The following is a 23,839-nucleotide window of genomic DNA, read 5'->3' as shown; positions in this document are numbered from 1 at the left end:
AGCTGCGCATTCCCACAAAGCTGGTGAAACACCGTGTATACAGCAGGCACTAATAAATGTTTCTATGCTCTGTGGGCCTATAAAAGATGTGGGTCCTATTAAATGTTTGCCAAGGGAGATGACTCATCGCTGTAAGTGCTATCAAGCCAAGTACACTGAAGGCCTTGTATATAACGGGTGCTAATAAACATTTGTGGATTTAATTCAATTATTTATCTTTGCATCTCTTGCAGTGCCCAGAACAAAGTAGTGACTAATACATGTGTACTGAATTGAATTTCTCCTCTCTGCATCCTGTCCAGCGCCAAGTATACTGTCGTGTACACAGCTGGCATCCTTAAGCAGGTGGGATTGAACTGGGCACGGGAACCCTAAGAAATCCCTTTGCTGGTACCGATCGGCTCCTGATGGCCTAGGAAAGGGGTCCAGGTCCCCTACACTAAAAGGTTCCCTGCCCCCCTTTTCTCTCTACCAAGACTCACTCCCCGTTGATTTCATTCAGCCTCCAGCTTTAAATCCTCCCTGTCACTGACCTCCAGGGTCACGTCTCTAGCTCCCTCTCTGCTGATGTGCACACCCCTGGCCTGTGTGTCCCCCAGGCATCTCCACTGGAGTTTCCAGTAAATGTGTCCATCTCAAAACACCCAGGAATGGACTCTATTTTGCAAACTTGATTTCCTTCAGCATTCTCTGCCTCAGCCATAGCAGCCCCTGCACTGGGTCCAGTGTCCTCTGCCTCTCATTCTCCAAATCCAGTTCCTTCCAGGCCCTGTGGGCTCCGCCTTCATCATGCCCCCAGAACCCCATCCTTCCTACCACCTACACAATGCCAGTCAGAATTGCCTCTCGACTTTCGGGATTGCAGTCTATTTTCAACATGGCAGCCAAGCCATTCTTTCAAAATATCAGTTCGATTACGCCACTCTTGGGCTTCCCATCTCCCTCAGCGTATAGCTGAAAACTTTCTGATGGCTACCAAGTCCTGTGCAACTCAACTTCTGATCTCCCTTCTAAGGATCTGGACAAATCCCCCCACACACTCATCCCTCTTCGGCCACACTAACCTCCTTGATTTTGTGCAAACACAACAGAACCTTTGACCCACTATTCCCAGTACGTGAGCATTTTGTTAGCTCAGTGGTTCTCCAAGTATAGTCCCCGAACCTTCAACATCATCTGGGAATTTGTTAACCCTTCTAACAACCCAGACCTACTAAATCAGAAATACTCAAGGGGGAGGTAGGAGCCTGGCGGTGGTGTAGTTCAGCGGAAAAGCACTTACCTAGCATGCGACAAAGCTCTCACTGTGATCTGTAGCACCACAAAGGAACACAGAAACCCTGTTGGGGAGTGGGGTGGCAATCTGTGCTTTAACAAGCTCTCTTGGTAATTTCGGTACACAATAGAATTTAGAAACCACTGTTTCCCGCAGCACTGTGGTTCTCTGCCTTTGATCGAATGTCCTCTTCTAATGAAGACCTTCTCTGAGCCCTCTACCTAAAATAATGCTTCCCCCAAATCGCTGCAGGTTCTCTTCTCTGCGTAGCATTTGTGCTGCTGGGTGTTGTATATTTGCTTGTTTCTCTCCTGTCTTTTCCCTGCTCTGATGTGGAGGTCCGGGAAAAATCCCCAGTGCCTGGGATGATACAGAGCTCGCAGTGGGCATTCGGTAAATATCTGTGGCGTGGAGGAGCCTTCTCGGTGCTTAGAAGGGAACTTGGGACCCAGAGGATCACAGGGACTTGCCCAAGGTCATGTGCGCACCAGGCCTCCCAACTGGCAGCTCAGGACCCGCTTCGCTGCATTAAGCCCAGCGTTGCTGGGCAGCCCCCACTCGGAAGCGTGGCTCATCAGGGCCCCTGGCACACTTCCCTTCCCTTTTAAGCTCTGAGTGGTTTAATTTGTGAGCACTGCTGTCTTTCATGTCCCAAACCGCGTCCTTGCTCCCTCTGATCTCCGAAGCTGCCCAGTCCCCACTGCCACTTGTTGGCCCCGCCCTCCTCTGCCAGGGATCAGGAGGCTCAGTAATTGTGACTGATTTTCAAAGCTGCCTGGAGTCTCGCAAACACTGCGGCGTCGGATTTGTTTCTCCTTCAAAAAGTTGCTCAAATGAAATAAACTAATTTAATTTCTGCCTCTTCTCTCCCCCTCTCTGGTTCCCTGATTTGGCCAAATGGAGTCACCCTGCCTCCTTTTTTCCTGAGTGCAATGAGACAGCTACTGGGAGAGGCAGAGGAGGAGGGCTGGGGCTTCCGTGGTGCTCATGGGCTGGGGGCTGGCTCTGCCCCCTGCACTCTCAGTGACCTTGGATGAGCTACTGTCCTTCTCTTGGACCCAATTTTCCTGTATTACTGAAGCCACTCCAACAGTCTAGTGGCCCAGTGGATGCTAACATCAGTCCTGTGCCTCTAGAGCTGTGAAAGCTCCCTGCTTCCCTCAAGTCCTCCAGATACAGCCTCTGCTTCCTTCTGTAGCATCATTCTGGCCGACTTTCTAGAATGTTCCATGCATAAAAGCTCAGCCAGACTTCTAGTTGGGGAGTGGGGGCCAGGAAGTCAGAGCTGCCTCTGGCTTGCTAGGTGACCCTGGGCTTGTCACCATCTCTCCAAATCTCAGTTTTCCAATTCACAAATTAATTTCTAAATTCTTGCCAGGCTCTGAAATTCCAGTGGTATTTGCCACTGACAATTTCAAATGCATCTCTCGGCCCGTCCCCTCCATGGCAGCTGTTTATTCAATTGTCTTTTTAAAGATCGCTACTCGGTTGCCTAACAAGCACTTCTAACTTAGCATGTCTGAAACCAAACTCCTGCCTCCCTTCAGCTCCCCAATGTGCTCCTTCTATCTCAGTCAATGGAAATTCCATCTATTTCATTGCTCAGGTCAAAATCCCAGCGGGCATCCTCGGGTTTTCTTTCTCTTACACCCCACATCTAATTCATTAGCAGATGCTTTCAGTCCTACTTTTGAAATATATCCACAAGTCAGCCTCAACTTAACACCCCACCCCCGAGGTACCCCCTCTTCCAAGTCACCACTGTTTCTTGCGTTGGTCTTTATCACATCCTCCTCCAAGAGCCACCAGCTCCTGTGCTTGTCCTGCCCTATTCCCCCACCTCTGCCTCTCTAGTCTTCATGGAACAGCTATGAGACCCTCTTAAAACTAAGTCACATCATGCCATTCTTCTGAGCAAGACCGTCCACTGACTTCCCAGTTTGCTCAGCACCAAAGGCAAAGACACAGCTGTGGTCTACAAATATCATGCAGTCACCTTACCACTTCTCCTTGGGAGGAATTAAACCCCAGGGCCTTTGCATGTGCTCTTCTCCTTGCTTAAAATGCTTTTCTTATGGGACCGATAATCTGTTTGCTTGTTTATTGTCTGTCTTCCTTATGGAAAGTGTGCCCTTCATTGACAGCAGGGAGACTTATGTGTCCCTAGTACCCAGCACATAGTAGATACTCAACAAATAACTGTTAAATGAATGAATGAACTCATTTCAATAGACACAGCATGTCACTGGCGCACCACAGGCCATGCAAGCACACATCTGCACACAGGGCAGAATGCTACAAACATCAGGCAACACGTGTACCCTCTGGTTGCACATGGCCCATATTTACACTGTCCCCAGTGCCTCCTCCCTCTTCCTCTCTGGCCTCTCTCCTCTCCTCTGGTGTCTCACTGTACCCTCTCCCAAGAGCCCAAGTATCTCTGCTCTCACGTGCAGCTGCCGAGCAGGAGCTCAGAGAGGCAGCACAAAGCTGTGGCAGCCGAGGCCTGGACACTGCTCCCGGGCAAGCTGGCACACAGAAAACTCAGTCCAACCCAGGGGGCGGAGGGTGGCAGCTCCCGGCGTGTGCCTCTCACTCTGTGGCTCTAATTTCTACCACAGCCTCAGGAGCCCAGGACTAAGTGAGGCTTTGACGGTCAGACACCTGTCTGGGGCTCCCACGGTGGGCGGGAAAGGCTACATTCCTGGCGTCTAGTCCCTGTCCTGTTCTGTGCAAATGTGTTCTTGATTACAGCTGTGTCTGATGTCTTCCTGCAGATGTGGGTTTCGAAGGGGTGGCTTCCTGCTCCACACATGCACGACTGTATGTGTGCAGTTGCAGTGCCCCTGGCTGCCCGCGGTCACGTGGGCAACTGCCTGTGACTGGGATCTTCCTGGTGGGCCATGAGCAGCACCTGCAGAGGCTGCTCAGTGGCTGCACCCAGGCCGAGTGAGGTCCGGCGTGGGAATGTCTGTTTGAGCCTTTTCTTGGGTCCCTGGATGTGGCTGAGACTGCACAGAGCCTTCCTGTGTGAGGGACTTGTCTGGTGTGTGGCCGGGCCCTGGTCTGGTCGTACCTGGAGCTGGGACCCCTCTGGAGTTGAACTGTCCCAAAGGTGCAACAGTAGAGTGTCTGTGTGTATGACCAGGACAGGACGCTGCCTGCCTGTGGGCTGTGTCTAAGGTTCAGGTGTGCACCGTGCACAGCTAAGCTTGTCTGTGGTCGGGGCTCATGTATGTCCAGTTTTGTACTTTGCATTTGATTGTGTACGTGGCCATGTCTAAGTGTGACATTCACAGGCAGGACCATGTCCCTGGGGGGCTGTGCATGGATGGCGCTGAAGTCAGGTGTATGGCCTTGTCCTGTTGTGCATCTGGACCTGTGTCCAGGACGCCTGCCGTGGGGCTCAGCTGGGCTCACATGTGTACCTAGCATCCTGGGGCAGCAGTTCCTGCCTCTCCTGCTCTGCTGAGCAGGCTGCACTGGGGACCTGGTGTCTCTCTCTAGTGGGACGAGCCACCCTGGCCTCACCCCCACCCCGATCCCACAGTGCCTGCAGCCCACCTGTGGGAGAGAGCTCAGCCACGCTGCCAATGTAGGGACCATGCAGGAAACGCGGCTCACTGTCGTTGATGTCCTGCACCTTGATGATGAATTCCGACTCGGGCTCCAGCAGGCGGTTGGTGGCACGGTCCCGAGCCTGGGCCCGCAACGTGTAGAAGGTTTTCTGCTCACGATCCAGACGTTCCATGGCGTGGATGTCACCCGTCAGCTCGTCTATCAGGAAGATGGTCCCGGCGCCCTCGCCTGAGATGGTGTACTTGATGGTTCCATCACCCTCATCTGAGTCCGAGTGGATCTGGGAAGGGAGGGAGGAAGGCAAGGTGGAGGCCGGGTAGGACACTCCCCTCTGCCATGCCACTTGAGTCCCACTGGGGGTCTGCTGCTAAGCACATCTGTCCTTCGAAGCACACTGGCGCCTGCACTAAAGACAAGGAGCCAGAGGACACGCTCACACCACTCTGAGCCTTGCTGCTCAGCCCGGGGTGTCTCACCCATGCTCTGTGGCTCACTCTGCTCCAGCCTTCCTGTAATCCCCCCTTCCTGTCCTGTAATCCACCCTCCTCTTGGCCTCCGGAGCTATCAGAGAAACATCTGCATGAGTCCTCCCTGTTTACCGTCCCCCCATTGCTCACCATTACCTTATAAAGAAGACCACAGGCCCTTCCTTACCCCTCTGCCTTGTAGCAGGCAGAACCTTCTGGCTCTTACTTTGAGCCTGGTCCTTATTTCTCTTCCCACTGAAAGTTCACTCACTGCAGGCTCAGCCACCTCTTCTAGAAAAACTTTCTGGACTCCTCTCTGTTCCCCTCCAAGATCGCTTAGTATGAGCCATCATTCTCATGTTCCATCTTGTAGGGTCACTGTACCCACAGCTTGAAAGCTTTAGCGTGCATGCAGATCACATGGGCGTCTTGTTAAAAGGCGGCTTCAGACCCAGGAGTTCTGGGTGGGGCCTGTGAGTTTGCTTTTCTAGTGAGCTGCCGAGCTGCTGGTCCCTGCCCTCGCTCAGGTCCATCTCCTGCAGGCTCGGAGGCCAGGAGATTAGAGGGGCACCTTGAGCATCTCAGTATATAGAGGGTGGGGGCTCATTGCTCAGTGCCCAGCAGGGATAGAGGGTGAAAGAGCCCGGAGAGCAGGCATGGGATGGGCAGGCCCCTCCCACACACCAAATTGCACTATAAGGACGCTTATCCAGGTCTGACCTCTAAAAACAAACCCCACTAGAGTAGGTTTTGCTACTCTGTTGTTCAGATTTTCTCTTCTTCCATTTTCTTGTTGAGGATCAGAGAAGTAGAGTGATTTGCTCAGGTTCTACCCTGTCACCCCAAGCCTCTGCAGGACTCACAGGAAAGGAGGAGCCCCCCAGCCTGGCTGAGCCTGGGCTTCAGCATCAGCCCCCTGTGAGTTCATGCACGAGTCCCGGCACCTCTCTAGGCCACTGCTTCATCCGTAACAGGGCCATCAGAGCAGTGTGCACTTCTGGGGGAGCTGAGAGGTTCTCTGAGTTGAGAATAGTTAACAGCCAGCACGGTGGGTGATGCCCATGGAGCCGCACTACAGCAGGACCCTACTGGGCCAGCAGGGGTACCACGGTTGCTGGACCACAAAGTTCAAGGGACTAAGAATTGGGCAGGGAGTGGAGAGGGACTATTTACTGTCAGCACGGAGGTTTTGCAGTATTTTAATAACCGGTACAACTATACCTGTTTGTACTAGCTGGAAATCAGCTCTGCCTGAGACATAATAAGTGTCCAATAAACAGTAGCTATAGTTATTACTATATTAGTACTAAATGTTCACTATATATAACTGGAATTTCTCTCATTGCAGTACTGCTAGGCTCCAGACCCCAGACTGTTTGTGCACCACTGAGGTCTCTTGGGGAGGAACCAGTAAGTCTGTTTTCCTGCAAACAGAAACACCTAAGACTTTACCCTCCAATGCCCGAACCTCCAAGGCAGCGCTGAGCACAGGAAAATCCATCTGGATGAAGCCAGAGACTTCGGGGAGGTCCCTGCTCTCCTTAGGCTTCTGTGGAAATGGGGTATGAGGAAGAGAATCCCCAAAGCTTTTCTTGGGCCAGGATGCCGTGAACCCCAGCTCCCTCAGCAGGGGACAGGTGCCAGTGAATCCATCAGGAGGAGGGAGGAGAGCCCAACTCTGCCACGAAGGAGGAGCAGGGTGTAAATTCTGCGGGTAGAACTTTGTGTCTGAAAGGTGGATTATAGAAGTGCCATTTGGAAGATTGAATGGCCCATAAACATTTTCATATTTCATTAGCCGATTAATGGGCATCTCTCTCTTTTTGGCGAGTCTGCTGATTCTCAGCAGAAATTGCGGGGAGTAAATGGAGGCATCTGGTGGAACCTTTCCGGGTCCCTGTCCTGTTATAGATTGTCCCAATTAATGCCCGTCCTGGGCTCCACTGAGAAGCCTTCTTCCTGTCCAGTTACTGTTAATAGATTTCTCATAAGTGGCTGGATTGTAAAAACCTCATAACTCAGTTTAATGCCCCCAATAAAATTATCTCAGGACATCAGCCCTGAATCATTGGCAGTGCAGGGATGAGGAGACCTGTCTCTCCTGTTGGCTGTTTACGCTCTTCTTCCCGGGGGAAGTGGGGTGGATTTGTTCCCTCTTGGGGTGCCTGCTCCCCCTTTGCAATCAGACCTGTGATCTGCTTATTTAATCGGCAAATATTTCTGAGCAGGAAGAGATGTCATTTAGGAGGAAGTTTAACAGAAACAATGGTCTCTGTCACTGTCTTAAGAAACATTGCTATTTTCCCATTTCTAAGATGAGTCCACGGAGGCACAGGCAGGGGAAGTCGTTTGCTCTGTGTGAAGCCAAGTTCCAGACAGACTCCACCGCTTCCTCATGCTACGGCCATGGGCTTGGAATTTTAGCCTTCTGAGCCCTCTTCCCACGTGAGAGCATCTGGAGCCCTACCTGGCGGAGTTGTGGTACGGGGTAAATGAAGCACGTGCACAGTGACCCAGGCACTGTGTCAGTGGCTGCTCCCTTCTCTGTCTCCTGAGTCGCCATGACGTCCCTTCAGCCCTTGACATTTTAGCTCAGACCTCGGACAGGGACCACTTATCAGCGAGGAGCGGGGAGGGGGAAGTGGAAGCCGGCGGTGATGTCACCGATGTTCTTCTGTGAAGCATGACACGGAGCAAGCACTGGAGCCCGTCAGCTGCTCTCTGGGGACTTCAGAGCCAGACAGGGCCTGGGCAGGAGCTAAGAGCTCACAGCTGTGGATTTGCTCTTGGCTGTGACTCTGGCATGGAGAGGGAACATCTCTGGCTCTGCCCTGAGACTCTCAGCTGTGAGCAAAGGCTGTGGGGTGCCGGCCTGGACCTCTCATTCATCGAACACCTACTATGTGCCAGATGTGTTTGAGGTTGTGTGCAGAAATGTAACTTGACCGTGGAGTGTGTGCACACGAATCCCCATTTACCAGACGGAGAGACTGAGATGGGCAGGGTCTGTTTGACTTCAAAGCACAGCGACCTCTTTTGGTCTGCTTACTGCATTTCCAGCAGCCAGGGAGGCCCTGGGCTGCAGGGCTAGGAGAGGACAGGCCCCATCCCAGCCTTTTCCTGAACCCAACAGGTCACACTGATTGGTGGCCTCTTCTCTTGGAGCCTCCGTTTCATCACTTGGAAAGGGGCCTTCAGTCACACACAGGACGGTATTTGGCTTTGAGGTCAGAAGCAGCTGAGTGCTGGCTCCAGCTTTGCCACGGAGCTGTTGCATGGCCTTGGGCAAGTGACCACCCTTTTCTGAGCCTCTATTTTCTCATCTGTAAACAGGGCTGATATTGCTTCCCCACAGATTCTGAGAGCCATAGGTAATACGTGGAAGTGTCTGGCACACATAATAGGTGCCCAGTGTAGATCTGCACCACCATTTCCCCTCCCATCTCAGAAGGCACTGCAGGACCACCTAGTTCACCCTCCCCATCTCTGACACAGGACCATGGACCCAATTCCTGACACACCGGAGCCCCAGGGGCCTTCAGCCAACACTCTCTTGTCCCTGAGACTCAGCTTGCTCCCTCCTCCAGGCAGCCTTCTCAGATGCCTCCCTTTGGTGAGAGACCTCATCCTTCCCTGTGCTATCCTGCACACCCTCCTCTCTGCTCCACACTCCCATGCGACACCTCAGTGGTGCATACCTGCGCTGCCAGCTGCCTTGGGTCTCAGGGCAGAGGCTGAGCTCCACTCATCTGCCTGAGCTTTGCATTCCTGGCACACACTGGGCGCCCTGGCAGTGGGCAGCGGGTGAGCTGCGCGTGTGTGCACACAGGAGAGCATGAGGTTGTGAGCTCCTTGAGCCTGGAGCGAACGGCTGTTTATTTCCATATCTCCAGCACCCAGCTCAGGGCTCAGCACCAAACACATTAAATGCATGAATGATGGCGTGTACAGCTGTCTTCCGGGATTTATGAGGACACAGCCACTCTGTTCATTCCAAGGTACACACAAGCTGCACCGTGGAGCACAGGGCCTGGGCGCTAGAATGTCCTGGGCACAGTTCTAGACCCTTCACCCTCCACGGATGCCTCATAACAATCCTGTGAATCAAAGAGTGTTCTCTCCCAGTGACACAGACCGGCAAACTGAGACCCAGAGACGGTCTCAATCCTACCTAATACCACACTGCTAACAAAGGGTGGCCTCAAGGCTGTTCTGATACTTCATCCAGGATTCTTCCTACTACACCAGGCGAGGCGGCCCCAGAGGAGAAATCCCCCGAGCCCCAGCCCTTGGTCATAAACAACATGGAAAACACGCGAGCGATGGTTTCTCATCCCAGGGGGCTGAAAAATGGGATTTACGAGGCCATTAATTACTTCCTCCTAATTAAATCAAAATTAAATGCGAGCAGAGGTACGTTTTCCTTATTAAAGACAATTAAACGGACAGTGCAGCTACGCAAATAAAACTAGTCCAGGGTTTAAACAGAAAGCAAATCAAATAAAAAGCCTCCCCCGGAACACGAGGGGTCCGCTCACGCCAGTGCGCCTCGTAAACCAAGAGTTCATCAATTTTCTTTAAATATTAGCAACTTAATTAAATCTGCTCTCCTCCCCACTTTAATCCTGCCGTATATCTAAAATAGATCTCACCGCCCACAGGAGTTGGTCATAAGTGCTGACCCCATAATTCTATCTTTTTTAAAAAAATTCAAAATCCTACAAAATCCACATCCAGCTGACAGCGGCCTCGGGGGAAATTACGGTTGGGAAAAAGGATTAGACAACGTGGTACCCAGATTTTATGGAAATGTGGGGAGGCTGCTTTGAGGGTGGTAGAGGAGCGGGGAGCCGGGCGGTGTGGATAGGGGGCCTCGGTGACCACCGCAGGGCTGGGGCTCCTGTGGGCGCTGACGGAGCCTGGCGGCGGGTGAGTGACGGAGGAGGCAGTTGTAAAATAGGTTACTGTTGGGCGCCGGGGGTTCACGATGCCAGCGCTGTTGCTAAGCTACCTTTGGAATTCGACAAGGATGGATGGATGCTCAGAGCGGCTCCCTGGGGGAGGGGGACCAGGAAGCAGTGAATTCACTGCAACCGTGGAGGAGTCCTTTCGCTTTGAGGCGCCAGGCAGAATGGTGTGAGCGTGCATGTGCGTGTGTGTGCACGGTGTGTGTGTGCACACCAGCTGCACACACAGCCTGGCTCAGCTGCAAAGGGGACAGGTGCTTCTTAAGAGCTCAAGCTCACAGTCCCAGAATGGGGAGAAGCCTAGTGACAGCCTCTCCCTAATCAGTGGCCAGAAACTCGGATGTCCATTGCTAAGAAGACTTTGGGGATTCAGGGCAGGGGTTTGCAGAATCCATGTGGGTGCATCCGGGGTGCAAATGGGAACAAGAGGTACAGCAACAAAATCCAGCACTCGCCAAGCCCGAGTCAGGACCCTGGCGCAGGTCTAGGTCCTTGACTGACACCAGCTCCTGGATTCCTCGCTGCCACAGCCTCTGAGGAAGTCCTGGTACAGCCTCATTCAACAGAAAAGGAAACTGAGGCACAGGGAGGCTAATCACTGGGGCCGAGGACAGGGAGATCAGAAGGACGGAGAGAGAGAAAGAGATGGATTGGAGCCCAGGCTCTTCTCCTTCTCCTGCTCCTTCTCTCTGTCTCTCGGTCTCCGTGTCCTTGGTTCCGAATCCAGGGCCTTTGCACTAAGCTACATCTCCAATCCCTCTCACTTACTTACTTGCTTTGGAGACAAGTTCTCACTAAGTCATTCTATGGCCTAGGCTGAGCTCCAATTTGTAATCTTCTTGCCTCAGCCTTCCAAAGTGCTGGGATCCCAGGCCTGTGCCCCCACGCTGAGCAGGACAGAGCTGTTAGGTGGCCTGATTTTTTGGTTGACTCTGTCACCCTGTTGCTGGGCAGCTTCGGCATGCTGTTCTCCACTTTGGCCTGTTCCTTCTCCTCATGAAGGACTTCCTGGGGTGCCCCACTGTCCATGGACTGTACTTCAAGGGCACGGCTCGGCACGTGCCTTTGAGACAATAAAGTCTCAGTGGATAAAGGTGCAGGTGGTGATCAGTGGCTTTCTCTCTTCTCTTTGGGACTTGGGGCCCCATCCGGGGTTGCAGAACCCTAGCTGCTGCCACTAACTACAGGGCTGAGCGTTAGTGTGATGCTCAGCAGACTGCAGAGTCCTTCCTGCTCTCTCCGGGGCCTTCCTGGACCCCTGGCCTCTGCGCCAGCATGGAGGCCTCTGTCTGGCCTGCACAGTCGGGCCAGGGCTTGCCTTTCCCACCTGGGGACTTGGAAACTCCAGCTCACACAGCCTCGCGAGCTGCTAAGCCATTGGCCACTCCATGACTTTGGCCTCTCTGACCTCGGTTTGCTTGCTACGAAATGGAACAATGATTCCTATCCTGCCGTTTCTGGATTAAGAGCCTCACCCGGAAATAACAAAAACTAACCACGAACAAACAAGCCACAGGCCAAACACTTTGTGTGCTCAGGCTTCTTTTTAATCCTCAACCACCTTAGGAAGCGGGGCTCTCAGCGTTCCAGCTTCGCAGATGGAGATCAAGTCTAGGGAGGTGACTTGCTCAAGGTCACCTGGGGACCAGGTTGGCAGAACAAGGCCTTGGACTTGGCTGTGTCTGCCTCCAAGCCTTCAGCGTCGGCTACTTCATCCTCAGTTACCTGTCCAGCTCGGGCCAGCAAAGGCCCCTCCTGTCCCACATGGCCCCTCCCCGGCCTGGGGGAGTCCCGGTCCTGGCTCTGCCTCTGGGCTGCTGCATGACTTCCAGAGAGGCCGTGTGCCTGGCCGGCGCTGTTACCTGGCTCAGTAGAGAGGACCGACTTCAACCTCATGTAACTGAGAGAAAGAAGTCGAGGCCCAGGGATTACTGCCTCCGCGTCAGAGCAAAGCCGAGTTTCCTACGTGCAGACCCAGAGGTTTCACTTCCTGCCTGTCCTTGTCAAAGATCCTGATCCTGGCCTCAGAGCTGCTCAATGCTCAGACATTTCTGCCCATCAGAAGCCCCAAAAAGCTTCCCATTACCAATCAAAACCTCCTGGAAAGCTGATAGGCCTTCGCAAAAGCCAGAGAATGCTCCCTGGGCACCACTGTGCTTTTATCCTCCAATCACCCTCCACTACAACACATCACAAGTGCTGACCAACATCTGAATAAGCCAAGCTTCTTCAGGCCTCTGAAGTCTGCATAATCTTCCATATCACTTGATGAACTTCTACTCTTACATCAAAACCCCGTTGGGGTGTTTTTTCCTCTATCAAGCCAGCCAATGGGTAGCATTTAGTGAGTGTCTACTTAGTGCCAGGCGTAGTTTGTGAGTTTTTTATACATCAGGATGTCTGTTATTCTGTGGAGCCCCAGATGGCAGCGGCCAGATCTTACTTACATTTGCGTTCCCAATATCACACCAGGGACAGGAACTGAATGGATGAATAAAAGTCCTTTCCAGTTCCTTTTATCCCAGGGCACAGATCTTTAGCCGGATGAGCCAGCATCTCCTTGGCAAGCCTGAGAAGGTGGCTGTCATCCTTTCAGTGAACAGAGAGTGAGCCATGTTTGGCTGGGTGCTGGGATTTAATGACAAGCACAGCAAACACCGGTCTGAGAGGAAAGACGCATGTCAACTGCACAATCGAGCAAACACAGGTGTAATTCAGGTGTCACAAGGGAGGCTACCAGGACCTCGGGGTCGTGCTTCCGGGGGATCTGGCTGTCCTAGTGTGAGTGGTCAGGGAGGGCTTCTCGGGGAAGTGGTCTCTGAGCTGAGACTCACAGCGTAAGTCAGGTAACTTACTGGTGGAGGGAGTGGCAAAGGGGAGGTAAACGGAGGCACAGGGGCAGTGGACGGAAGGAATGGGCACTCAGGTGGGCACGCGGCGGAAACTCACAGACAGTACGGGGCAGGGCAGGCTGCAGCCGCAGCGTCTTCCTGCTCACCGCATGGAGTGTGGGCGTGGCCCCAGCTGCACCCGAGCTGCATTTTAGGCAGAGTGGCCGGAAATGTGTGTGCTGAGATCAGGTCTGCAGCTAGGCCCTCCGTGCATGTAGCTACCCGCTAGCTCCCCCTTCTGTGGGATGGAGAAGGAGGAGGTCTGGCAGGATGTGGGGCAGCAGGGTGTGGGGGTGGAAACAGCTGCCCGACCTCGGCCAGGGCACAGCTGGGAGGCGGCACAGGGACGGGGAAGCGAGCCAAGTCTTGCACATGTGTCAGTGCGCCCCTCAGCCCGAGCTGGGCGGCGCTGGGCCCCTCTTTACCTTGCCCACGTACAGGGGCTCGGTGCCCGTGTACTCCTCCACCACGAAGAACTGGTTCCACACCCAGCCGCGCTTCACGCGGCCCGCGCCAGGCGCGCTGTCCGGCCGAGCCCCGGGTGCCGCCGACGACAAGGGCGCGGGCGTCCCCGAGACCCACATGCGCCCGGGCAGCGGCGGCGGGGGCGGCAGCAGCAGCAGCAGCAGCAGCAGCAGCAGCAACGCAGGCGACAGCGCGGCTCCCGCCCGGAGCGCCCTTCCGTCGGGCCGCGGCCTCATGCTTGGCCGGAGCTGCGCCGCGCCGGGGGGCACGGACCGGAGGCACCAGGGCGCCGCGGATCGGTCGCACGTCGGGGCGGCGCCGCGTCACATGGTGGCCCGTGCGCGGCCGCCAGGACGACGCCCCCGGTGGGGCCCCTGGACGGGCCCGCGGCTCTGCACGCTGCCCAGCCGCCCGGGCGCCGGGCTGGAGGGGGAGGGGGCGCGGCCGCAGCGGGGCATGGACAGCCGCGGGGTCCCGGCCCGCGCCCCCCTCGCCGCGCCCCCCCTAGCGGATCACCAGGCAGCGCCGCCGCAGCTCCCCAGGGGTCCGTGCGCCATGGTCTCTGCGCAAACTCGAGGCAGGCTGGGGACTGGCGGCTCCTTCAGTCTTGAGGGCTAGGGGTCCTCAGGATCCATCAGGGCCTGCGGGAGGAAGAAGACAACATCTAGGGAGTTCTGCAGGGAGAGGGCAAGCTGAGTCCGCCTTTTGTCCTGTAGGCACTAATTAGGCACCTACTGTGTGCCTGGTCCTGTGCAGGATGGAACAGACGCCGCAGGGAGCCCTGCTTTCTCGGAGCCTTCTCCTGCACACCCCAGCCTCGGAGCCTTGCTGTCATTTCTTTCCCGGGGCCCACCCCTGCCCCTCTGCTTCCCCAAGCTGTGTTGCTGTGTTCTGGCCTCCAATCTCCCAGCCCGCTCTTCCCAGTCACTGCTCAGGGGTCCCTCATCAGCCACCAAGCCCACCGGACCAGCGACCTCAGGAGCTGCCTTTTCATCCTGGCTGGCACTTCTGGCTCAGAAATCCCCCACCCTGGCAGCTTCTAGAAAGGGTCTTGAAGAGCCCCTGAGACCCAGGTCCTCTGCAGAGAACATCTCCCCTCTGCCACTCCACCTCCTGCCCTCAGCAGCAGCACAGATGGGGCCTGCCCGCCACCTCCTCTCTACACTGCCTTTCTGGGCAGCAGCACCGGGGTCCCAGAGGGCCTTGCTTGGAGGAGGCTGTGTGACAGTGGCAGAGTCACAACTCCTCTGAGCTTGCCTTCAGTATCTCCATGTTTCCCATGGACACCTCTTGTCGGGGACCAGTGCTGTGTCCAGGGATCCGTCCATCTCCCCTCCCCCAGCCTCAGCAGCTGCTGCTTTTAGCAAGAAAGGATCGGAGGGCTCACGCCTACTCAAGCCCTAATGATGAATAATGGCTTAAATGTGGGTGTTTACAGGGGACAGCCATGCCGCTGGCCTCGCCGTCACGCAGTCCTGGGGAGAAGAGGAAGAGTGCAGGTGAGGGGCTCAGCCCCCTCTCTTCCTCCCCTTGCCCAGTGCCCAACTGGCTTGGCTCAGTTGAACAACTCTGTTCCAGGCACCAGCTTTGGCCTGGATGCTGGGAGGGAAGGTAAATGAGCCCGTGTTCAGTGGGGCAGAAGACCCCAGGCGGTGTGTGATCTGCTCTTAGGGAGTGTGAGTAGCACCTGAGCTGCTGGAGCTCTGAGAGGGAGCAGTACATGGGTCTGGAGAGAATCCGGGGCTCCCTGGAGGAGGGAGAGAGGGGTGGGCGTTCTGAGATAGGAGGAGAGGTGGATGGGAGTTGCTGGCTGGGTTAGGGACCTAAGGTGGGAGCATGGATGTGTGGCTGGGCAGAGCGTGGGGAGGACTGATCTGTCCTGGCCAGGTCATCTAAGGACACAGGAAGTGGCCTGGATCTCTAAGGGGGAGCCATGCAGACTGTCCCTTCTGACCCAGCTCCATGGCGGGCAGTTCTCAAAACTGAAATTCTGAAGGTTGGTACTTTATACCCATTTTGCAGATAGCTGACTCCTCTGTTTTTATACAGTTCTTTATGGATGGGGTCTTGGGGTAGGCGGTGTCTGTTTGAAGGTGAAGGTGATAGAAAGGGGTTGTGAAACTGCATTTCTGGCTAACAGCCACGTGGAAAGCATCCACTCCACAGGGAAGGATGGAGGTGGTAGGCCCTGAGCAAACTGTCGCCTCCGCCCTTCTGGGCCCCACTCTGTCCTGCTGGGTTCAGGAGGCCTGGTAACCCTACGGTGAGTGCCCCATCCTGTGGTCTGGGTGTTCCTTCTCCCTGAAGGCCCCGCTCTTCGATGCTGCAGTCCTCCAGCATGCCGCTGCCTCTGTGGGCTCTGCGTCCCCACATGATGGGCTGGGCTGGTCCTAATGAGGCTGGAGTTACTGCAGAGGAGGCCGCTCCAAGCCTTCATTTCCTGGAGCTTACGACTTCCCTGCATGCGTGCACCCGAGAACAGCTCCCCTGGCTCTACCAGCCTGTTCCAGGGCTGGTGCAGCCCGCAGGGATGCAGAGAGGAGGGCTGGAGGGGGGATTTACAGGGAGGTGGCGCGCCTCTGAGGAGACGGGCCAAGGGCCCCCGGTCCCCTGGCGCCTGATGTTACTCTGCCGCCTCTCTCCCTCCTGTGTTTCTTTGTTTATAAAGCCTTTCACAGGGGAAGGGGGCCGAGTGGGATTCAATCTCTCATTCACTCATCAGATGATGAAACCAAGCAAGGAGACAGCAATGCGCTTCATTCATTCATCCACTCCCCATATTTCAACATCATTTCTCTGTGAAAGACAGCAAGATGAAATTTAGGAGGCAGGTGCGTTTTTCTGGTTGTTCACTTGCTCTCCACAAATATTTACCAGCAGTTCCCAGATGCCAGCCCTCGTGCTGGGCGCTGGGGATGTAGCAATGAACAAAGAAGAGTCGGGCCTGGTGGAATTGTCCTGGTGGGAGAGACGGATGATAAAGGGTGAATCTACAATATGGCTTCGAGGGGTGCTGAGCAGTAAGAAATGAGGCGGGAAAGAGGGGAAGGGAGTGACAGGAGAAAGAGATGGAGTATGTGACCATGGAGAGGGGCGGCAGCGAGTTGGCATCTGACTGAGTCTGGAAGGATGAAGAGGATCCGGGCATGTAACAGTTCCACAGGAACAGCATGTGCAAAGGTCCAGAGGTGAAGCACATGGAGGCGTAAAGGATGTTAAGGCACAGGGCAGCCTGGATAAGAGTTTGGGATGTCTGGAGACGCACACTTCGTGGAGGCCGCCTGAGGCAGAGGCTGAAGTTAAATTCACCCTTCAGAGAGGCGACTCCATTCTGAGAGTATTGCCCATAATTGCGTACAACGCCTAAGACCTTGAACCCTGGACCCCCAGCGAGGGTCACTTTGCCAGGGAGGACAAGGCTGCCCTCGGTGCAGGGCATAAGCTGCTCCCTGCCTGAGGGTGGCCCAGCCATGCGGCTTCACCTCTCCTCCCACCTGGGCCTTTATACCTCAGCTGCCAGGTCCTCCCTCCGGCGGCTGGCCTGGCCGCCTGCCAGCTCCTGGCCACTCCGCACAGGCTGCCAAATGCCGCAGATGCCCAGCCTCTCCTCTCCCCTCCCTCCTCTCCTGTTACAGTCTCTGTTCCTGGCGGGCCCGTCCTGGATTCAGTCTGTACAGCGAGGGAGGCCCGGGGAGGCCCGGGGCTGTGTCCAGCCCTCCAGGGACTCTGTGAGATGCTGGACATGTCCGTGGCCTTCCGGGGCTGCAGGTCTCCTCCTACCGCACAGAGCGGTTGGCTCCCAATGGGAGCCTGGTTCAGTCAGGGCTGGCCCTGCCCTATCCGCCCCGCAGCCTCCCTCCCCTCCTGCGGCTTCCAGGTGCAGCGAGCAGTGTCTGCAGTCACGTGTGTCGGCCAGCGAGTGCTTTTCTGCACATCCATTCACTCTGTGAGTCCCTACTCTGTGTTGTTCTGGGCTCAGGGAAAACAAACAGGTGGGCATCTCACCCTTGCAAGTTAGGGGACACAGATAGTGAGCAAACACATGTCCGCAGTGGCTGGCACACGCCCTGGGCCTTCTGAAACTCATGCTGCAAGTTGACGGTCACTGTAGAGGTGTTGGGAGTTGGGACCCGGGAGGCAAGTGGGTCACAAAAGGAATGAATGCGGTTCTCCAGGGGCCACCTCAGCAGCACGAGAGACCCGTCTGCTTTGCTACGTCCCTTTTGCACCCACTTGGTTTCCCTGCCCCTTCTGCTATGCTGTGATGCCTTCACCAGAGGCTGTTGCTGTGTCTTTGGGCTTCCTCTAGCTTCTAGGACCGCAGACCAAAATAAACTTTTCTTTATAAACTACTCAGTCTCAGGTATTCGGTTACAGCACAAGAAAACCAACTAAGATGATGTTATAGAGACAAAAACTAAGGTAACTTAGGGGGTGGTGGAATTTTGTAATCTATGTATTTATCTGTGATTATAAATGATTATTTATACAGGGTGCTTTTGGTATTAAGATAACATAAACAGAGGCCTGAAATGAGGGAGGGAGGGGAAGATATACCAAAAAAAAGTAAGACAAGAGCATTCAAGGGTAATGGAATAGCAAGTGCAAAGGCCCTGAGGTCAAAGCATATTTGGGGTGAAGGGTTCCAGCATTGCTGAAGTGGGCAGCAGGAAATGAAGTTCAGAGAGATATGGAGGTAGGGTCCAGTCTTTAGGGTCTTTTGAGTTTTTGCCCCGAAATGAGAGAAGACTCTGAGGAGAGTATGAGAAGAAGACAGATGGGAGCTGATTTACATTTCAGAGGTCTCCAAGCAGCAAGCACAGCCAAGGAAGAGATCAGGCACTGACCTGGGAGGGGGTAAGGAAAAAAAGGGAAGAGCAGAGAAGCCCAAGGAAGTGGCTTCCAGCAGGGCGCCTCCTGGTGGCTGGAGGACCCACTGCCCCAAGCCTGCTCTCCCGCTTTGGGTTACTACGATTATGTCCCCTCCCCCTGCGCCTCCGGTTTGCATGATAAATTCCTTGGTCATCCTCCTGATGCGCCACTCTCAACTGGCCATTGGAGTTAATGACACAGAGGTCATTAGTGACCTTGACAGAGGCAGTAGCAGTGCACAGGCTTGACTGGAGCAGGCTGGAGAGCTGGGGAGAGGAGGCGCGGTGTGTGTGGGTGGCAACGGCCCCTCTCGGGATCTGCAGAGCTCTGCTTGCCTGCTCCCTGCCCCCCAGTGGGGGACGGCTCAAGACAAGGCTCAGGACATGAGTCAGGTCCAAGAATGCCACCAGCGCAGCCACACCCAGCTTTCCTCGTGGGGCCCCAGCCACTCACCCACCAGGGCCTACACTGGGACAGAGCCCGTCTTCCAGGGACCACAGTGGCTCGGGTCCAAACAGGATGAGGGAGGCTCTGCCCAGCCGGAGCTCCTGCCGGGAGCCGTGAGTTTTCCCCTGATACAGGAAGGACAGCCCCTGGCTGCAAGGTGTGCCCACCTCCTCCAGGTCCTCCAGGTGCCTCGGGGTGAGACGCCCTACAGCCCACGGCTTCTGCAGACCCTCAAACACCTGCCAGGCTTCTGGGTTCCATCAAGGCCGTCACTCTGCTCACACAGAGTAGGCAGGGCCAGTGGGGACAGATCTAGCAACCTGAGACAGGACAGACCCCAGCCACAGGGACGCCCACAGCAGGGCCTCGGTGACCCTGTGAGGCAGGGTTAGAGCACAGGCAGCCCCGGAGGCTCCCTCCCTGTGGCAGGACAGGTGACGGGGTGGCAGCCCCCAGCAGGCTGGCGAGGGGCTCTGCACCAACCCTGATGATGTGCTGCTGCCAGGGCAGTAGAGCTCTATGGGGAGCAGGGACCGTCAGCCCTGGCCGCAGCCACACTGAGCCCCTCTCTCAAGGCATCGGTGTCTAAGGAGGAAATTCATTCACTCATTCATCCCACCAACCCTGTGGAACTTCCCCTAATAAGCCAGACAAGCTATCGGGTATGCTTGAAATGCTGGAGACACAATGACAATCTCTCCTCAAGGAGCTCACCATCTAGAGACAGGCAGCCCCTCACGTATTCCACGCACTCTTTCATCTGTCCAATGACGTTTACTGGCCGCCTACTGGAGCCCCTGTGAATTAAGTACACTCACCCAGCGAAGAGTAGAAGAGACCACTATTCAAAAACAAACAAACAAACACCAAAAATACCAAAACAAAACCAAAAATCAACAAAATAAAGCATGCAAAATGGACAGCACACAAAGCTACAACTAGATGGCAAACCACGCAGGGCTGCCTGGAGGAGGGGCCTGAAGCTGATTTTGGAAAGATGGGGAGGATTTTGTAGGAAGAAGAGGCAGGAAATGACCGCAGGAAAAAGCCCCCGCAGAGCAGCCCTCAGCCAGCAGCAGGGACGGTGGACAGAAGCATCGGGCCGGGTTTATGGGGTGGGACGAGAGCGATGGTGGCTGCAGACAGCCAATTCCCTGCGCGTTCTTTTTTTAGTTTCAATTTCGCTTCAGTATCGCCCCTCAGTTTGGCCATGTGCTGTCTCCTCTGAAGAGTGACTTAGTCTAAAGCAATAGGGACCATTTCCCTCTCCCCACCAGAAACTGATTAGAAAGTCTCATGTGACCCCATTCTGACCAATACAATATAAAATACTTGCATTCTTAACACAGAGATGCCTGAAAGAGAAATACTTTGTTTTCTGCATGTATGAGTAGGTAATGGCTGGAGCAGCAGCAACCATTTGGGGATGATGAAGGGAAGTATTTCAAGAGGCCAAGGAAATCTACTAGGGGAAGACAAAACAATCTGCATCCTTAATGACACTGCTGAACCACTGACTTGCGCCGCTCTGGTCCTGAATCCCATTTCAGCCTCTGCTTCCTTCGGATACTCATTTTCCTCGGACTGCTCTCACACTCTGCTGAGTCTGCCTCTGCTGATGGCTAGGTAGCAGCTGTGCTGGCACATTTCGTGAAGAAGGCCATGTCCTAATCATTCTTCCAGGACCAAGCACAGAGTTGGGCAGGGGAGGGGTCTCCAGACACTTGCTGCCGAGCCTTTGGGGGCTGAGCGGGCACCTCAGCCAGGAGCACCAGTGCCGCTGTCCTGCTGTGGCTCTGTGCTCCGGGCGGCACCTCCCCCGTGTGTTCTGTGTCCTCCTGGAGTCCAGGGTGGGCGGCCAGCACGCCCCGTCTCCATTGCTCAGCACCCTGGCACCATCACACCAAGGCTGGACGCCAACCCAGTGGCTCCTGCCACTTCTTTGTCATCTGACTGTGTCCCCGAGGACAGAGGAAGGGCTTCCTGTCCTACCTGTCCACAGTGGGTTCCTAGCCTTGCAATCTGCCAAGACCAAGAAGAGGGGCACAGTGACCTCCCAGCAGGGTGAGGCAGAGGACACCCTCGGCACAGCCTCCTCCCCAGAGTCCTCATCACCTCCTAACCCTGTCTTTGGGGCAGAGCTGAACATTTAGGGGACTGAATTCGGACTAGGGTTTGGGTTCCAGTTCCATTGCTTTACTGTATGTGTGACCTTTGGTGCATTTCTCTGTCTCAGTTTACTCATCTGGAAAATGGGGGTAGTTGAACTTATCTCATGGGATAAGCAATGAAAGGGAAGGGGGCCCTTGGTGCCTGGCCATAAATGTTCGCTGATGTGAGGACACTGACCTGAGCTATGATTATTTCTGGTCACTTGACAAATAGTAGCTAACCAATCCCTGCTGTACACAAACTCTCCTGACCGTGAAAAGGGTGTAGAGGTTCTCTGTACTCGTTCATTAATTCATTCACTCCTGCGGTCCACAGCTGCTGACCAGGCCCCTAAACGTGCCCCGTGCTTCCTGCTCCTGCACCAGGCCGGTGCCGGGGAGAGGGCCACGCCGGAGGAGGCCGCCCATTCATTTGTTTTTTCATTCATCTCCTCCTCTCTTCATGCTCGCCCGGCTCCCAGCGCTGCCAGTGGGAGCTGTGCCTGGCAGTCTGGCTCCTGTCTGCCCCATCTGAGTCCCAAGGGCACAGTGCCCGCTGGATCCTGAGCCTGGAGCGCTGGCTCTGTGCTGGCTGCCACCTGCACCCTGGGGCGGCGTCATGGCTCTCTGCTTGGGGAGCTCTCCTTTGGGGCCAGAACAGATCTGGGTGCAGGCAAGAGCATCCGGCACGGAGGTGTGCTGGGCAGCGCATCTTATCTCTGCTCATCTTTCGGGGCCCTGCCCCCAGGTGGAGGACACTGGGGAGCCACACAGAAGCAGCTGGCTGGTTAACACCTGCGCATGCGTGCACCCGTTAGCGTGTTTGCATTGACAGTGGCGGGTGCAGGGGCAGCGTTCTGCGCGCAGCTCCCCATGCCCAGTGGGCTCTCGCTGCTCGGGGCTCCGTGCTGGGTAGGAGCTGCAGTGGGAAGTGGCTGCCGGGAGCTGTGCTGCAGAGCCGAGCCCCTGGGCCGCCCGGCCCGGATGGTCGCCCCGTGCCTTGCAAGGCGTGCGCTCCCTCTCCAGGTGCTCCTGTTGTGTGTGTAGCAGGATCTGCCAGGGCTTCTGGGCTCTGCAGCCGAGAGCCCCCTGGGAGGAGAGGTGGGAGGTCAGGGCGAGGGGATGGTCAGAGGCAGAGTGCCATGCGCCTCATGGTCACAGTCACTGCCTCTGTGAGCCTGGACTGGGGCCCCCATCTGGCCCGGTCAATGCTGCCAGGTGTGTGGCCGTGAAGTCAGCCCAGTCGGGTGGCTCTGCGGTCCAAACCCCCTGCTCCCTGTCACTGGACTCAGGCTGGCTTTTGTTCCTCACTATGCAGAGCAACAAAAGAGCTTTCATACTCGGGGCATCACACGCCACTGTCTGAGGAAGGTACTGGTACTCATCCACATTTTTCAGATAGAGACATGCACAAACAGGTCACTGACTTGCCTGAGGTCACATCATTGAACTCTGATCTGTTGACTCCAAAGCCCAGATCTTTGGCACACATGGCCACTAGGAGCCCTCTGGGACCTGACCTGTCTGTTGTCCACTATCGTCACTGCCTCGTTCCGTGGTGAACCTGTCTCCCCAGGCAGATGGAGCCACCTGCTGCTTACGACTTTTGTGCCTCTGGGCCTTTGCTTCTGCCATACCCTCTGCCAGGGAAGCCCTTCTGCCTTATAACCAGGTGGGAGCTCCACATCTTTCTGCTCCTTGCCTGCCCCCTTAGGGTGCTGCTCAGAGGCTCTCTGTGTGTGAGAGCGGTGGATGTGTGGCTACACGGACCAACAGATGGAGGCACGGGCAGGGCTGCCCCATGGCCACTGTACCATTTCCCCCAAGGGTCCTTCTGTGGAATCCTTTCCTTCTGCTGGTTCCATTGATTGATTCATCAAATATTTATTAAGCACCTACTATATGCTGGTACTGTACTAGAGGCTAAGGTTGCAACACAGAGGGAATCATGCAAGGTTCCTGCCCCACGGCTGTCCCCAGTATGTGTGTGTGTGTTTGTGTGTGTTTGGGGAGGGAAGGTACAGACATCAATCCAATAAGCTCACAAACAAATGTTATCAGGTTGCTCGTGTTTACAAAGACAAAGTTCATGGGACTGACCGGCTCCTTAGGGGTCGCTGGAGCCCTCAGGGACCAGTTCCCTGGAAAGAGGTTTGGGCCGAATACAAGTGGGACACAGTGGGTCATGGGTTGGATGCACGGAGCCATCGTTGGGGAGCTGAACTGTGGAGCTGAACACAGCAGGGCCGGGGGATGCTGGAGACACTGCTCAGGAGGGGATGCAGCGGAGCAGATCCGGCTGAGGGTGACAGGCAGAGGGACGGTCCCGGCAGAACGGAGGTGACCAGACGCACGTCTAGAAAGAGGTCGCCACTTAAAACACAAAGCAGAAGCTGCAGGAGGCTGCAAGCAGGACCAGGAGGAGGTGGTGGCAGCGTCTGGGGAAGACAGCTGTGGGGCTCGGACCAGGGAGGCCATCGTGGGATGGAGACGATCTGACAGCTTTGAAATATTTAGGAAGCAAAATGGAGCAGACGTGGTGATGGATGGAGCGGAGGGGAGGAGGGCGGGAGAGGCGTCAAGAATGACTTCCCGGGTTTTATTTTTGTTTGAGCTGACATTTATCGATCACCTACTAAGAGCCAGGCACCATTCTAGCACTTGACGTGCATTTCGGTGGTCGTTCCTCGCAGGGGCCCTGCAAAGTAAGTCATCATCATCCCCT

The 23,839-nt window shown here is 55.3% G+C and overlaps 1 protein-coding gene across 1 annotated transcript in view; it reads right to left on the bottom strand.

Moving 5' to 3' along the window:
• Nucleotides 1-23,839, bottom strand: part of Cdh22 (cadherin 22) — a 112,437-nt gene that overhangs the window by 49,198 nt on the left and 39,400 nt on the right. The window contains exons 2-3 of the mRNA XM_063248253.1: nucleotides 13,606-14,286; nucleotides 4,841-5,135 (exon numbers count right to left, since the gene is read on the bottom strand). Of these exons, the coding sequence (XP_063104323.1) occupies nucleotides 4,841-5,135; nucleotides 13,606-13,881 (571 nt within the window). The 5' untranslated portion in view covers nucleotides 13,882-14,286. The remainder of the gene's footprint in view (nucleotides 1-4,840; nucleotides 5,136-13,605; nucleotides 14,287-23,839) is intronic.

Source organism: Cavia porcellus, unplaced genomic scaffold (genome assembly GCF_034190915.1).
Source record: "Cavia porcellus strain 051 isolate PalLab524CR breed Dunkin Hartley unplaced genomic scaffold, mCavPor4.1 scaffold_5, whole genome shotgun sequence".
Classification (NCBI taxonomy): domain Eukaryota; kingdom Metazoa; phylum Chordata; class Mammalia; order Rodentia; family Caviidae; genus Cavia; species Cavia porcellus.
The sequence above is the reverse complement of the archived record's forward strand: the minus strand, read 5'-3'. Positions and strand labels throughout refer to the sequence as shown.